This window comes from Lissotriton vulgaris, chromosome 1_2 (genome assembly GCF_964263255.1).
Source record: "Lissotriton vulgaris chromosome 1_2, aLisVul1.2, whole genome shotgun sequence".
Lineage (NCBI taxonomy): Eukaryota > Metazoa > Chordata > Amphibia > Caudata > Salamandridae > Lissotriton > Lissotriton vulgaris.
Genome location: NC_141686.1, coordinates 141,853,106 through 141,871,178, shown reverse-complemented (window position 1 = coordinate 141,871,178; position 18,073 = coordinate 141,853,106). Strand labels below are relative to the sequence as shown.

Here is an 18,073-nt window from a genome sequence, read left to right as displayed (position 1 = left end):
TGGAAATCTCCTTTTTTAGTTACAACCAATTGTGACTTGGGTGATTACGGTCCCGCACTGTCCTGAATTTGCCATATCTGGAGGCCGAAACGCGCCAACTCTCACTATCTAAGACCAACACCATACCTCTTAAAGAAAGATAGATTAAAAAACCCATTGGGGTTTAGACCACAAATCCAATGATGGATTCTATTAATTTGAGAGATGTACAAATTGGGCTAAAATGAATAATTGTTGGTACCTAAAAATGGTTTTTCTACTGCTGCCCAAAGAAGGGCCCATTATCCGTCACTTGCAGAGACTTTATTCACCCAATTTTAGTTATCACTTTATTTCTTAATTTAGATATGTCTCTATAATGAATTTACAGATTATGACACTAATTACCGTTTTGTGACTCACCACTTGCTGCTTTGAAATACTATTTCATTAAGTAAATGCCTTGAATAAGAAAGTTATCTTGAAATCAGTGTCCTCCTTGCAGCAATACTTTCACAAATACTATTGATATATTTCATACGTTCTTTTGTAGAAAATGAAGGAATTATATTAGGTGATTAGTTCCGCCAGAGGCTACAAATAAAAAGTAGGCCTCTTTCCAAGCACTGTGCATGCATGTGTACCTTTGTATAGAAACAAGCGTTGAATTTGTCAAAATGCTAGCGATTATGATAATGTAGGGGGAAAAGGACGTCATTCATATTTTCTCTTCTTGAACAGCCTCACTGTTGTTGTGGGAGGGCCGTTTGGCTGCTTATGATACCCTGTGGCTTTGGCACCGTTGGGGAGCTTTTGTGGTCTGTAGTCAGTTACAGATATCCAACCGGCAACCTAAAATAGGTAGAGTTTAGAATGCTGTTTTCTGTGCACCGATATTTTTGCCTCTCTGGCATGCATATTTCTTCATTATTCATCTGCTGATTACATTTATTTTACCTTTGTAAAGTGCCCATTGGGTGGGACAGTTCTCTTTGAAGTGTCTCTCTAAGGCTGGAGACAGATCCTTGTGTAAAAAGATGTTTCTCACAGCAAGAAATACTCCAAGCTTGCTGACACTGGAGCACCCACAGGCTAGGTGTATATTTGTTGTTCTATATTCTTCTGTGAGGTACCCTTTGGGACGAGTTTGTATATAAGGTTGCATATAAGAATCCAGTCTCTTTAGTAGTAAAAACGGGAAGGTAAAAAAAAGCTGTGCAATGTGCGAGGTAAAGCAAGTATTTCTAATATTTCCAATATTCAGAAGCTGCTGGAGCAGGCAGATTTTCACGTTACAGTAAAGAGTTGCTCTCTGGCAGTTTTTATTACTTCTCAAAATAGCCCTTTTTTAGCAACAGTAGTGTAATGAAAGGTAGGAAAAAAAGCTTTGCACTTATGCTTTGTCGTTTGACTGCATCTACTAGATGCCAGTTCTGAGGCATATTATCAAGGGCCATCTCGCTGCTTTTTTGGCTTTAAAAGCCCTATTAACAAGGCGGCGCTAACATGCATTAGCGCATGTTAACAGCCGTTTCTCAAACGCCTAGCTAATGAGATGCAAAGTAGGCGTACCTTCAGGAAGCAACGCAAAAATAATCGCTAACCGCACATCAAGGTATTTACAAGCCGGCGCAGAACACGCGTAGCGATGAAGAAATCCGCGCTAACTGCAGATTTCGCCGAAAAATAACGTCTGCAAAATTCTCGACTTAGCCATGTGCATAATGGGAGGTGGATTATAAGGTTACATCCACTTCTCCCTATTTACAACATTTTCATCAGCACAGTTCTGACATCGCTGGTTTTCATGCGATATTGATGGAAATCGCCGTATATCGCCGGATTTCACATCGCCTGTTGGCAAAATCGTTGCAAATACGCCGCTAACATGGCAATGTGTTCCGGCGATAATGAAAAACACACTAGACGTGTTTAGCGATATTTATTGCTAGTTGTTGATAATATGCCCCTGAGTTCTATCACAATGATTATAACTTGTGAACTGCAGATTACATGACCTCTTCATTTCAAAAGGAGTTATTACGGTAACTGCTTTTTGCATAAAACTCAGTTACCCAATGAGCAGTCTACATAAAATATAAATCAGTGACCTTCATGTTATAGGTTGTGCTTTGCAGCAAGCACTTTAACTTTCATGTTACAGGTTGTGCTTTGCAGCAAGCACTTTAACTTTTTATGGTATTTTATGAGCCAGACCTGACTAGAACGCACAGATTTCTCCCACAAGTGCATTCACATTCAAATAGGTTACTGACCATCCTTTCACAGTGAAAGCATGGAAATGTCACAGGTCGGCAATCTGAAAACTTGACAGGTATGCTGAAGTAGCATATAAAGGAAAAGTAAATACATTTGCCAATTTATGTAAGAATGGACAGCAGTTACGGATTCTCTATTTGGTAATTGACAGAAATGGGTTATTATAAAGCACATCGCCGTGATATAAGTGGCACGGTGGAGTCCATATGAAAGCGAATACTTCGAAGTTGATCTGACTAACAATATAACTTTCACGGCTGACAGGTAGTCGTTTGTTAGCCTATTTGTTAGAACTTTGATATTTCTGGTTGAGCTACTCCGTAATTTCCTAGTCTCGGCGGAACTCCAGACGCGTGCGCACGGTCTGTCTTTCATTTTGTCTTTGCAAAGCACTGTAGTCTGTCTTCTGTGTCTGGCTTTAATGTATTAGTCCTTCTTTCGTTTCTCTTCGGCGCTTGATTCTTACCAAGATGGCGACCCCCTTGGCGGTAAATTCAGGTAAGTGCTGATTGAGGGGTTTTACCCCCGGCAAGTGTGAAAGGGGCGTGTGGAGCAAGGGACCTTGATTAATTAAGCTTACTATCTGATCCAGTGACTCTCCCCATTCACACGACCCACTTGTGGACCCACTACGACCTGTTTCTGTCTCTTACTGCGCCCATCCAGACCTCTTTACATTATGATCCACTCTATGACTTCGGCGGTGAGTGTTGACATCTGCTTGGCCAACGTTTTACACTTTTCTCTTCAACTGCCTGGCAATGTCAGTGTCACTCCGCAACTGTCAGCACCCCGTAATGGCAGCCAAATTAGCACTTGGTTATTTGAAACGAAACCATTTATAGTGCTTGTTTCAAGTCAATGGCGTCTCAACTAATGCACTGTCCATGTTGGAAACAGTTTTATAGTGTTCTGCCTATTGCGCGTGTTTGTCTTGCTTGTAGCCCCGACTCGTGTCCTATGAGTATGCTGTCCTGTCAGTTTCTCTTTTCCATTCTGGGACTTGTAGTTCTGCGTATATAATAGACCGGTCAAACCTACCCTTACATAGATTGCTAAACGTAGCTAAGCCAGACAACAGCAAATGACTACCCAGTCCATGCCTGACATGCATAGCCTTCTGGTGAACGACGTTCTCCCAAACTTACATTTCTCTTGATTTGTATATCCCACATTGTTAAACTGCAGCATCGAAAGTGACGTTGGATTTACATAAGTGCGAAAGGGTATCATGGCTATATTAACCCCCTCCTTGCAAATATAGGATACAGTTTGCATAGAGATCCTACGACCATCGGATCTACAATGAATGACACATTAAGGACATTTTATAACAACTAGCGACAGACTAGGTATATTGTGATTGTATATGGAAGGATAGTCCCGAATTTCAGGACATGACATAGAGTAAAGTACAGCGTTGTGCACATGAAGTCAAGGATGGCTGTCAACCCTTTGAACTGGTTTAACACCAAGATTGGGCACCCATGCTTATGCAGCGTGTTGGTAACATTTTAAACATAATTGGTTAAAGCGATGGGTCTGGTTTCAGTGTGCCACCCCATTTAAACAGACTTTCATAAATGTTCTGTGCACAAATGCTATTTCATTATATTAAATCATGCCCTACTGGCTTTGGCAATGCTGGTAAAAGTAGCAGACCATGATTGCCTTTTCTGTAACATCCATATTGGAGATACAGAATTGAAACTGACAAACAGCAGGATGATTGATTACTTTTCAGATGTGAAATAGTCCCTCTTGCAGTCCAGTGGAAGCACCTCCTAGACGACAGACTGATACACCAAATAGCCAAAAACGCGAGCATACTCACATGCGTGGAACCAACGCCCACTCTGTATTTTAAAGAATTGGCAACATTCGGTCTTTCAGACAGATATGCTGTCAAACCAGACCTAATAGGTGTGTGCCTGACTTCATCATAGTTACCGAGATAAAGGACAAAGGGAAGTTAGTGGTGGATACAAGGGTCGCACCTCAGAGTTGCTGAATGTAATGGCTTACAAAATAAATATTGGAAATTAACCTTCACACAGAAAAGTAAAGTTGGTGCCACTCAGGGTAAAACACCCCTCTACCTAAGGTGTAAATGATAAAAGAAACAACAGTAACTTTTTTATTTCAATCTGTTAATTGAAATTTCAAGTACAATATTACTGCCTTGCAAGGCAGCTCTAGCAATAACTAGACATACAAACAACCTGTAATCGACCATAAAGTAACATTAATAACAAATGTCCTATTAGCATCAGCAATTGCATCTGCGGCAGCAAGAACACCTATACACGTTAGCATCATCTCTATTTACTCTGTGAACTATTGGTAGCCAGTTGTTGCAGATATTGGCTTAAAGGCTCCCAAATGTCCTTTGGCCTAGACGTTGTAGGCAATTCTTCTGCATATAATGCAAGGTTTTCTTTACAGTACACCATGTTCTTAATCCAGTTCTCAGTTTTGGGGGCTATACGCACAAACGTATCCACCGTCCCTTTTAGATGAGGTACATAACAAAGCAAACAAATTGATGGTGTACATTGTAATAAAATCCCAGACATTTCCTGTATGCTCCTTCCCTTCCCAGAATAGTAGTACCTGTCTACATTCCCACGTTCTATGCCAAATGTCGGCATCGGATTGGCCACACCACTTGCAGTTGCATGTTTCCCTGAGGCCACACCTATATAGTTTCAGGGGGGTATAATCTGGTGAATATATGTAAAGTGTATAATGCGCAAATTACCGTTCGGGCGTAAGGGTGCTGGTTATTGTACATATATGCTCCCATTCCATTTCCAACAGTGGTGGTGTTAATCTATAATTTCAGCGGTCCAGGCTTTTATCCAGTTTAGTGACTTTCTTATCCCACACTTCTCTATATAATTTGGTTACTAGCTTTCGCTGTGAGGGTGCTACCAGTAGCGTTGGTAAAGATCGCAGCCTGAGCCTGTGTACGGTGAAGTTAAACAGTAGTGAAGGGTTAGTAATATACTGAAGGTCCTCTGCAGTGATAAAGTGTCCGTCAGGATAGATATCCTGCATGGAGAATATACCCACCTCTCTCAACGCCCTCAGTGGGCCTTCCTCTCGCACTACTGATAATGCTGTATGATGCGCAAGGTGTAGTGCTGGAGCATATATAGGGAACTTGTTGGCTACAGTGCCTGTAGCCTGCCATGCTGCTATAGTCGTGTCCAGCGTATTAATTTCGATTTGGCGGGCCTCTGCGCGTGTGCGTGAGAATGCCAGCTAGGGGAATGGAATGAGCGTCACTGTCTTTTACTGAGACATGCCGAGTGTATGTGTGTGGTTTGATTGGGATATTGCCGAATAAGTATAAAAAAACGTTGGAGTATGACCATTTTGATTACCACAATGCGATCTGCAAGGGACAGGGGTAACGTGTTCCATCTATCTGCTGCTCTAGGGAAGCGCATACTCTGCCCTAGTTTTCTTTAATTACAATCTCAGGGTCGCAATGTACCCAGATATTTTACCGGGTCCGTAGTCCACACCAGGGGATAGTCCATACTGAGGTGGGGGAGGAGGAGGAGGAGGAGGGTCGTCATAGGTGTTAGCAGCATCACTCTCTATTTGTTCCAATTAATTTGCAGGCTAGAGAATAGTCAGAATCTAATATATTCCCTCAACACCGGCGCTACATAGCGTAGCGATTCCCTAATAAATAACACCATATCGTTGCCGTAGAGTTATATACCAACCGGACTATGTAGGAAATTGAGGGCTGACTCTTGTGTCGCTGGTGAATAATGCAGGCTAACGGCTCGGGCACCAGTGTGAACAGGAGTGACGAGAGAGGGCACCCTTGACGAGTGCCTCTATGGATAAGAAATGGTTTTGATGTCAAGCCCCCGACACACACCAATGCTGAGGGGGTCGGCATATAAAACTCATACCCAACCAAGGAACAAAGGTGGAAATTCCATGCGTTTCAAGATGAGGAACATGTAACTGCACTCTATGGAGTCAAACGCCTTTGCTGCGTCTAGCATGACGGCGGGGGCGGCGTGTAGATCTGGGTCTAAGACAAGGAACATTGCGTATATTGTTCTTAAATTGTGCGACGTGGAGCGTTCTGTGGTAAATAGTTTTACCTAATCATTTTTCCGTATAATTATCATTACAAGACAGCTCATAAAAATGAGAGGCAGAGTCCGTGGTATCTGAGTCTTACGGGTTTTAATGGAAAAACCTCGAGGTTGGAGATCATGTTCCGTCACCACTAGGGTTCGGGAAGGGACAGTCAACGTTTTATTAACATTACACATTATATATAGTAAAGTAACATAATTGAATCCAATACAGTAGGCGTAACAGGTGAACAAGAGAAGATAAGAACACATGTGCGTAAGAGGAGGCGTGAAAGAAGGCGTACACGGAGGCGTGCACTGTACATGTCAGAGAAACGTCATAAGAATCGTCACATGTGGGTGGGTGCATAGAGAAAGTTGCAGGATCAGCAGAAAAGTGCGGATGCGCGCGCAGCTAGCATGACGTGACATAGTCGTGTAACTGGGGAGAACTTTAACACTAGTAGAGGAGACAGAAGTCTGGGATGTCAGAATGACCTGGACCTATACCATATCTGGTATCTTATGTTTGGAGGATGTATTATCTGGAGTAAAAGGTCTCTCGGGCAGAGGCTATTCTATACTGAATGCTAGTGCGTGCATATGTGTCTACGTGTCTACGTGCAGGGGCCATGGGCCTACTATGGCAACGGGAACTGTAAATTACTTGCATGGAGACAGGAAAGCTTGCTCTTTGCTTTGCAGCCGGGGAGATGTTTACCTAAATCACTAGACAGGAATGTATTTTCGAGGAGGCTGGACAGATAACTTGAAGGCAAAATAAGGTCTTGGCAGGCAGGCCAGGTTGAGCCAGGCACCGCTTCGCTTGGCAGGAAGTAAGGCAGAGGTCAGGGATACGCGTCCATGCTGCAGCTTTCAGAGGCAGGAGGCAGAAAGGGCTCGGAGACAGAAATCAGGGTGTAGCTCAGCAGAGCCAGGAAAAACGTAAAAGTGTACCATGTAAAGACGTTGGCATGGTATGGTTAGGAACTGAATTATCGATCCATTCATGGTGGATCTGAAAGAGGACATGTTAACGTTGGACGCAAATGTATTTGCGTCTTCATATTCGGTCATGGAGGGAAATTACATGTACTTAAAGCACGTACATTGAGCCGTTGGGGTACACGTTAGGGGACACACTTGACCATAAAAATTTCAATTACCTCATTCCCTCCTTGTCCCCTACGGACCCTTCAGGATACATCAATCTTCATGAGTCCATCTATCTGTTCATATAACATCATTTGTTCATCTTTTTTCATTCGGGATTTGGAACGTGGACTTGGATGGGGAATACATGATGTAGCACACAGGCCACAAATCGCTGGCCCACATTGTTAACATAGGCAACAACTGAATATTATGAGAAGGACTATTCCCAGGAAGGATAGGACTTTCCATCCCCAGGCTGATAACACGCTCCAGAGCCAACCGGACCAGGTCCAGGTGCCTGGATTCTGGTGTATCTGACTTGCAATCTTGTGGAGCCGAGTTATGGCTCTATATACTGACGGTGCGTTATTTGGAATGAAAACACAGCAGCTGGATCCGATGACTCTACAAGCCCCGCCCCTATCTGCCAGGATGACGTCAAGGATGAGACGATTTTGAAGAACGACAAGTCTCATAGCAGACTTCGTCCGTTAAGTTACCTAGGGCAAAAGTAGTTTCATTCACTACTGCTTCAAGGTTTCTGGTCAATCTACGTATCAGTTTACTATTAGAGACAGTGCCTAAATAAGGGAAGAATCCTTTATTGAAATCTGTGTATTGTTCCCATGTCGTTTCAGTGTAATCGACAATCGGTAGATCTCTCTTGGGTCTAACATGAATAAGATGAGAATTTCTATGGTAATCAGGTGGGGCTAGAAAAACAGGTGGCAGTAAGAATGCAATGTAACAAGTACCATCCCACTCTGGAGGTAAATTTATATAAGCTGTATGACCACAAATGAAATAGGAATGTCGGGAAGCTTTGAATGTAGACTTGCCCTTATCACTGAATTCAATAACTGTATTACAATCGCTGTGTCCTAGATGTACTGAACCATTCTTTCTAACGCATAGATCACCCTTCACTGGTAAAACTGAAATTGAGGGTAAGTTCGAACTAGTTTCTGATTGAACATTCAAAATCATGAGGTTAAGTGTAAAATTACCTAATCCATATACTTCGTTTTCTAGATCGGTACCTGTCATTTGGGGAAGACCCACCTTGTCAGGGAAACATGTCTTATGCATGACGGTATTCAGGTCTCCCCATATCCAATTACCTTGGGAAACTTGGGACTTACTGTCTAACGAGGACATTAATGTAAACCATGCACCACATGAACCATTATGTGTAAACGGGTAAGGAAAAAGAGGCAAGGCTCCCGACATTTTCTGGTAGGGAGGGAGTCGGCCACATACCCAGCAAATGGTGGCATTGCTGGTCTGATGGGAATGGTGTAACATACGGATGAAAGAATTATTGCGCAGCGCAAGTCTGTAAGAAAGTTCGTGAGGGGGCAGATCACTAAAGGTGTGGTCTGCAGTGTCATTGAAAGAAGAATGTGCTTGTATAGGAAAATATACATGTAAGACATAGCTTAGGCATATAATCGTAAGACTCAAAAAGAACATGACAATTAAAGTAACAATACATCTACTTCGGAGATTCTTGCAATATTTCTGTTTCTTGATCTCCTGTCTATCTCTCTCTCTCTATGGGGGTCTAGCTTATACATGTCAGGAACCTGTCTAACCGCTTCACCCAGGGGGGGACTTAAACAATTAAACTGTCTGACTTACTAGACCTCAACTTTGATCGGTACTCCTGGGACGGAGTTTTCTCTACCAGGGGGAGTTTAGTATCAACGATTGGAATGCGGCAGTCCTGGGAATCAGATTTTGGCGGAAGTCCATAGCATTTTTTCACATGGTTCGAGTGGAGCCAGTTCTTCCTGCCCTCTAGTTTCACTGCTGTCCTTGTAGTCATTAAAACGATCTTCGGCTCCTTCCAACGGGGCTCCAGAGGACTCGACCGTTCAAAATTACGAACATACACTAAATCACCAGGGACGATCTTGTGTGGCTTCACCTCGGTGTTGTCTGGAAAGGCTGCTGCGACCTGTGAACGACATGATTGTAGTGCAGACATCAAGGAAGCAAGGTAATCTGTCAGCATATTACTGTCAACATCGGTCAATTTACGGGGCAGAGGCGTCCCCCACATATTCGGTGGCCGGCCAAAAACCACCTCATACGGGGATAGCCCTGTCCTAGAATGGGCTACCATTCGCATATAGAAGAGAGCAACTGGAAGGGCTACTATCCAGTCTACCCCTTTTTCTGCACAGACCTTGGCAAGACGTGTTTTCAGAGTCTGATTGTGTCTCTCTACTAATCCAGCTGCTTCGGGATGCCGAACACAGTGGAACTTCCATTGATAACCTAACAGAAGGGAAACCTGCTTCATGAGCTCGGACGAGAATGGCTGTCCGTTATCTGAATACACGACACGCGGTAAACCATACCTCGGGAAAAATTCACGAACCCACTGCTTGGCAGTGGTCGGGGCAGTGTAATCTGGGACTGGATATGCTTCTGTCCATCGGGAAAGTGCACATACAACTACGAGGACATACTTGAATCCTCGGCATCTGTCCATCTGGATATAATCCATCTGGAGGAATGCCTTTGCCTGTGTTGAACTGACAACAGATCATGCAGGTACGCACTTTGTTTGGCAGCTGCTCGTAAATGTTTGTTGAACCAAAGGTTTTGAATACTGTCTAACATGGCCTTTTCTCCTAAATGTGCAGGACTATGTGCTGTGTTAATGATAACTTGAACCATAGAGTCGGGGAGAAACCATGTGGCTTTTCCCTTCGTCATCCATCCTTGTTCTGTCTGGATCCCTCCTAGTTCTGTCCATTTCTTAATTTCGTCTGGGGTAGCATGTGTCTGTATGTCAATTACATCTAGGGCGGGATCCCTAACTGTCATGCAATGTGTTGGAACTACTGCCTTTGTCATATCAGTATGAGTCTGTGCTGTATGCTTGGCTGTTCGGTCTGCCAGGTCGTTACCCTGGGAAATGGTGTCGGTGACTTTCGTATGTGCTTTACACTTCATGATGGCTATGGCTTTAGGCAAATGTATTGCTTCTAACAGAGCTTGAATGAGGGGACCGTGCTGTATCTTGGCCCCGTGTGAAGTTAAAAAACCTCTCTCTTGCCAAAGGACTCCGAAGTCATGTACAACTCCGAATGTGTAACGGGAATCTGTGTATATATTAACTTTCTTGTTCTTGGCTCGAATACAGGCTTGGGTCAGAGCAACGAGCTCTGCTGCTTGGGCAGACAGGGTGTCAATTCGATGTGTTTCTATGACTTCAGTTTCAGTGGTCACTGCATACGCGGCCACTAACTCTCCTGTACTTGTTCTCATACATGAACCATCTACATAAAGTGTCAGATCTGGATCTGGTAATGCGATATCTGTCAAGTCTTGTCTGGGCTTCGTCATAGTGTTAATGACTTCCACACAGTCATGTGCCAAAGGGTCTGTTGTACTTAACGGTAAAAGTGTAGCAGGATTCAGTGTATTGCAGCGTCTGATTTCTATGTGTGGCTGGAATAATGTCAATTCATAACCTGTCAATCGTGCTATAGTCAAGTGCTGAGTCTGTGTACGGTTTAAAAGAACTTCGACGGAATGTGGAACCTGTACTGTCAATTGGTGTCCTAATACAATGGAATCACTTTGTCTGATTGCTAGAGCTGTTGCTGCTACAGATTTCAAACACGCAGGCAAAGCCTGGGCTACTGGATCTAATGTACTGGAAAAATAAGCACATGGTTTGTGTGAACCTGCTTGATCTTGGGTGAGTACGGACAATGCAGTACCTTCGCGTTCTGTGACAAAAAGTGTAAAAGGCTTACTGTAACATGGTGTCGCTAAAACTGGTGCTTGACATAGGGCTTTCTTCAAGTCGTCAAAAGCTTGTGTATGTTCCTGAGTCCAAGGGAGGACAGTCGATGACGCTGCCTCCTGGGTTGTCAACTGTATAAGGGGCTTGGCTAGATATGCGTACTGAGGGATCCATTGTCTGCAGTAAGAGGTGAAGCCTATAAAGGCCCGTACTTCTTTTTGTGTCTTGGGTTGTGGCATATGTACAATTAACTGGATGCGGTCAGGTGTAAGCTGTCTCCCCCTCTTGGACAGCAAGTGACCAAGGTACACAACTTGCTGAACACAGAATTGCAGCTTCGAAGGGGATACTTTGTGTCCCTTGTCGGCCAGAAAATATAGGACCGTCAGAGATGCTTGTTCACATTCTTGTTCACTTCGGGCGGTGATCAATAGATCATCGACATACTGAAGTAGGGCAGTGTTAGCAGGCATGTGGATACTGTCAAGTTGTCTTTTCAATGCTTGGCTATAGATACTCGGACTTTCCGTGAACCCTTGAGGTGCACGTGCAAATTTAAAGCTTCGGCCATTTAAACTGAATCCGAAAAGGTACTGGCTTTCCGGATCAATGGGAACACTAAAGAAGGCATTCTTGAGATCAATTATAGTAAAGAACACCGCTTCAGGATCAATAGCTGTCAATAGGGATGAAATATCTGGGACCACTGGAAACTGAGGTATGATACATTTGTTAAGCTCTCTGAGGTCAATCACTAGACGATATACAGGAGGTGCATTTGGATCAGTACGTTTAAGAATCGGAATGATTGGAGAATTACAAATATTGGAGTCAGTTTCTACGACTACTCCTTGAGCAATAAGTTTGTCTATGATTTTCAATAAGGCTGCTACAGCCTCAGGTGGCAATTTGTATTGTCGGATTCTGGGCAGAACAACTCCTGGCTTGAGTGTGACACGATATGGTGTGATATGCATACAACCTACATCAGTGGGGCCTTGTGCCCATAAATGCTGTGGTACATTCTGTAATCGGGGATCAAAATCTCTCAACACATAGTGACCCTTAAAGTCACGCAAAAACAATCTCACTCCTTCCGGAGAACAACAAATTACTGCTCCTAGAGCTTTCAGCGTTTTAATACCAAGCAAGTTTTCTGGACATGATTTCGTAAGCAATAAATCTGTAGTACGTGACAATGGACCAACTGCAAGGGGAACTGGTTTCGATACTTCATTAACAATAGGTTTTCCTGAAAATCCAAGGGAAACATTCTGTGAGCCTGAGAGGGGTGCCCCTGGAACCTCGTCATGACTAATGGTAGTTCTGCTTGCCCCTGTGTCAATCAAAAATTTTCTGTCTTTTCCTAATACCTGACTTTGTACATAAGGACCCTCTTGATCTACAGGAATCTCGATGAGAGGCAAACCTACTTCCCTCTCTAGGCTATTTCATGAATACTGTTGGTAATCTGGATACTCTGACTGTGCATACTGGTACATCTGTTGTGTAACGTGTTGTGTTGCGGCAATGGGCTGGGGCTGTGGTACCGCTACGGTCTGTTGCTGAACATGTTGTGGAGCAGGTTGCGGGTTCTGTTGAATATTCTGTTGAACGTATTCTGGCCTAGACTGGCGTGGTCTTTCTTTAGTTTTCCCTGTAGCAATATTGTGTTTCAGAACGGCACAATCACTAATAAAGTGACCTGGCTGTTTGTAATAATTGCAATTTCCTTTAACAGGACCTGTAGGACGACTAGTCTGGGTGTTCTGCATGTTACCTCTCTTCTGACCATCTGGCGGAACAGACTGGGCAACTAATACTTTCATTTTAGTGTCTTTCATGCGTCTCTATTCATGATCATGTTCCTCTCTGATTCTATTCTGGTGGTACTGTAACATTTGTAACATTTGGGAAGGCGTATTTGCTTGCCATGTACCTTCGACCTTTAATACTCTGTTCTTAACCTGAGGTAAGGAATTCTCAACTAATTTTGTTATAAAAAGATGTGGAAACGACTCGCTACTTGTTTTCAGGCCACTATTAATAATAAAACATTTCTCGAATCTAGAATAAAAATCACTCGTGTCTTCGTCTGGATTCTGTTTGCAGGCTGAAATTGCATCCCAATCTTCCTTTTTAACTGTTAATAATCTAGGCAAAACCTGTACTAGCAATCCTGGTAATGCTTGAGTTTTTTCCCCAAGACCTAAACCTGGGGTACGTCCTTTTTCTTCATCTTCTAATTCGGTCCACTTAATCTTTTTATCTCCCACCTCCCAATCCTTCTCTTTCAGTTTCTCATAAATCCCTGCTGGCAACAATACTTTTAACATTTTAAGAATGTCGGTGTATGTGTAATCACCCATCAGTAACATGTCTTTTAATTCACAGTGGAACCCTGCAGGGTCTTTATCGTGACAAGGTACAATTTTCTTCATTTCCAGTAATTCCATTTTAGTCAAAGGAGTGTATACAAACACACGTTCAAGCGTATCATCTGGCTTCCTGATTGGATGTACTTCTCGTAAGGGATTCTGTCTGTCTAGGTGATAGGGTTGTCGTACTGGGGGTGGAACGGAAACAAGACGTGGAGTCGGGAACGTACTATATTTGTGACGTTGTTCTAGAATGATATCAATTAAATCGGTACCTAGGCCTCTCCATCTTCTCAAGAGTAAGGCTTGCAATAAATTATACAGCGGACCTGGATCAGACTGTTGGTTTTCATACTGGATAATGAGATGTTGGGTCATGTATATACCAGCTAAGCGCTGTTTATTTATTTATTTATTTAATTTGTATGGCGCGTTATAACCACAGGGGTCTCTAAGCTGTTCTTCTGGAGTAAGACTTAAAAATGTTTGCACTACTAGATCATCTTTATATATACTGTCATCCTCGGCCCATTGGACTGCTGACCGGGCCAGTTCCTGATCACGTAAGGTAGTGAGTTCATGATAACCTATTCTTTCTTTCAGGATTTTATCAGTAACTTGGAATATATGTTCAAGAGAACATCGCTCTGGTATCGGGGAAAGGTATCGTTTCTTGCTTTCTAGACTAATAGGTTTGTCGAAAGGATTACTTAAAGGATACTGTTTAGGGAGTTTCGCTCTACCTACATACGCTATCGTCTCTTGAGTCGCTGCTGGATTCTCTGGCCCCTTCTCCTCGGAGGAGTCTTTATCGTCTGATTCTACTGCCCTATCGGCATCCTGTCGGGTTTGTATGGCTATTATTTCTTTACAGATTTTCCTAGACATGGCATCTATACTATTCTGTCTGTCATGCTTACCTTCTGCAATATTCTGACTCCATTTAGTCAATACATCCATCTCTTCTTGTACATAACCTGGTCGATCTCGTTCTCTTACCAAACAATTAATCAAGAAACGTAATATTAACCCTTGCGTCTCAGTTTTCTGATGTGCCATGGCTTCACGAACACATTCAGGACCTTCTCCAGTCTGAATAAAATGATATATCCTGTCTAGATGGTCTGGCATTCCTGGTAGCATAACCAAATAATCAGCAACACGTCTTAAACGTAACGAGGCTAACATCATGGCCCCTTGCTTGCCTGGAACGGGATCATATCTGCAATCTGTAAGGTATTCTTTAAGCTTTTCAGCCGGGGCCGCTTTCGGGGTATGCTGTGTAGCTAATTCTCTCATTGTCAAACGGTGTGGTTGTGGCGGGGTTCGGTAACCTCCTACGGCACCTCCCGATGCAGAAGCTTGAGCATGACTTGACGTCATTGCGTGTGGGAAAGACACATTTAACGGGGACGACTGAGTCGTATCTGTACCAAAAGGGTTAAGAGGACCAGAAGTAGGGGGACCAGTGGCAGCAGCAGAAGGGGAAGTGACAACAGGTGCAGGAAGTACTCCTGGACGTGGAGGGGTCGTAGCTCGATCAGCAGGAATATGCTGTGGCAGATTATTATTAGCAGGATGTACGGGTACATTGGTATTTGCGGGAGCTACATCATCTAAATAGGAAGAGAGGAAAATATCTGCTGCGGTCTTATGGTGACGTACTTTAGTCGGAACCAATGGTGGTGGCAAGTTACTGGGTACTTCCGGGGTCGCCTTAGGCAGGCCCTCGGCAAGAACTGGATACATGCCTGTAATAAGTGCATTTCTTTGGCGGTCTAGTTGTTCTGATCTGACCTGTTCTCCTTCTTCTAGTAACTCTTTTTCTTTGGCTTTTTCGGATTCTTCTCTACTTCTCTCTGCTTTTCTGAGTGCTTTTTCTGTTCTTCTATGCGATTCTTTACGCCACAATTCTATGGCATCTTTCTGAGATTGTCTGGCTTTCTTTTTCCATAATGCTTCTTCTACTCTCATGATGCACTCGGCATCCCATGTCCCTGAGACAGGCCATCTAAACTTTTCTTCAAGATTCTTAGTATAGTCCACCCACAGATCTAAATACAACACAGCGTCTAAGCCGTGCTTGTGGTACATAAAATACCCTGGAGTGTCCCTAGGCGGGACAGGAACTGCTTCTTCAAGTATCCCTTTCCTAGTTCCTATCTGACGTAATTTAGAAAATAACGGCATTTCTGCTTTGACTCGAACACAATAAACACAGTAATAAAAAGCGAACAGTCATTCATACCACGACATGAAACACATTAAAACATTTTGAATAAATACTGTCTAGTACATGAAACACAATGCTTGAGATCACGAGAAATAATACTTGAAGGCTTGAATCACTGAATCACTGAATTTCTAGATGCACTGCTAAACAGTACAGACCGGTCCCATAAAGAGACACGTCATACCGCGCTCACCTAAGTGAACACGTACGGACCAGGACTGTGTACCCAGACCTGTCTTAACCGGACACAAACTAATGCACCCGTCTAGATGCGTCCCTAGCAATGGTACTCACCGGGAGCAATACTTGAACTTGAACTGGAAGGCCTCGGACTGGACTGGACTTCTACTGGTACTGCTACTACGCATGCGCCTCGGCACGGCACGTCGGAACAGGTGGGCCTCTGGATACCTCGGACACTGCTACTCTCGGCTGGGCTCTGGTCGGGATCCTCCGCACTCCTCACCGCCTCGTCTGGATGTCGACCGCAGTCTCCGTCACCTCCGTAGGCCTGAGGGAGATACAGGAAAACCTGCAGATGCGCATGGGTGTCCGTCACGGCTGTGGCAGGGGGCAAGGCCTGCGACGCATCTCCGGCGCGTTGGGTGGCGGAGGTGTTCCTGTTCGGGCGCCAAATTATGTGGTAAATAGTTTTACCTAATCATTTTTCCGTATAATTATCATTACAAGACAGCTCATAAAAATGAGAGGCAGAGTCCGTGGTATCTGAGTCTTACGGGTTTTAATGGAAAAACCTCGAGGTTGGAGATCCTGTTCCGTCACCACTAGGGTTCGGGAAGGGACAGTCAACGTTTTATTAACATTACACATTATATATAGTAAAGTAACATAATTGAATCCAATACAGTAGGCGTAACAGGTGAACAAGAGAAGATAAGAACACATGTGCGTAAGAGGAGGCGTGAAAGAAGGCGTACACGGAGGCGTGCACTGTACATGTCAGAGAAACGTCATAAGAATCGTCACATGTGGGTGGGTGCATAGAGAAAGTTGCAGGATCAGCAGAAAAGTGCGGATGCGCGCGCAGCTAGCATGACGTGACATAGTCGTGTAACTGGGGAGAACTTTAACACTAGTAGAGGAGACAGAAGTCTGGGATGTCAGAATGACCTGGACCTATAACATATCTGGTATCTTATGTTTGGAGGATGTATTATCTGGAGTAAAAGGTCTCTCGGGCAGAGGCTATTCTATACTGAACGCTAGTGCGTGCATATGTGTCTACGTGTCTACGTGCAGGGGCCATGGGCCTACTATGGCAACGGGAACTGTAAATTACTTGCATGGAGACAGGAAAGCTTGCTCTTTGCTCTGCAGCCGGGGAGATGTTTACCTAAATCACTAGACAGGAATATATTTTCGAGGAGGCTGGACAGATAACTCGAAGGCAAAATACGGTCTTGGCAGGCAGGCCAGGTTGAGCCAGGCACCGCTTCGCTTGGCAGGAAGTAAGGCAGAGGTCAGGGATACGCGTCCATGCTGCAGCTTTCAGAGGCAGGAGGCAGAAAGGGCTTGGAGACAGAAATCAGGGCCTAGCTCAGCAGAGCCAGGAAAAACGTAAAAGTGTACCATGTAAAGACGTTGGCATGGTATGGTTAGGAACTGAATTATCGATCCATTCATGGTGGATCTGAAAGAGGACATGTTAACGTTGGACGCAAATGTATTTGCGTCTTCATATTCGGTCATGGAGGGAAATTACATGTACTTAAAGCACGTACATGGAGCCGTTGGGGTACACGTTAGGGGACACACTTGACCATAAAAATTTCAATTACTTCAGTTCCGGAATAAACCCTGATTGGTCCGTAAGGACCAAGCAGTGCATTAGGGGCTGCAGCCTGGTAGCCAATATTTTTTCCAGAATCTTGGCATCAAGATTAATTAGCGACAGCGGTCGATATGATTCGCAAAGATCTGGAGCCTTTTCATTCTTAGGTCTCGCTGAGTCAGTGCATGCGCTGCAAGACATTTAGTGTGTGGGTTTACAAAGTGATGCCACATGCTTTTGGTGGCCTAAAGCTTGCGTGCACGCGAGCTTGCACGCCCGCAGCCGCCATCTGTTTGCCTCTCTGTTTTGCTTGCGCAAGCTCCCTCCCCCTCACTCATCACAGAGCACGTCTTTTCACTGGTTTAACCCGGTAGATCCACA

At 44.0% G+C, this 18,073-nt stretch overlaps 1 protein-coding gene across 1 annotated transcript in view; it reads left to right on the top strand.

The window, feature by feature from the left end:
• Positions 1–2,694: 2,694 nt before the first annotated feature.
• NUP205 (nucleoporin 205) overlaps positions 2,695–18,073 on the top strand; it is a 967,082-nt gene continuing 951,703 nt past the window's right edge. The window contains exon 1 of the mRNA XM_086952983.1: positions 2,695–2,757. Coding sequence (XP_086809109.1) covers positions 2,730–2,757 — 28 coding nt within the window. The 5' untranslated portion in view covers positions 2,695–2,729. The remainder of the gene's footprint in view (positions 2,758–18,073) is intronic.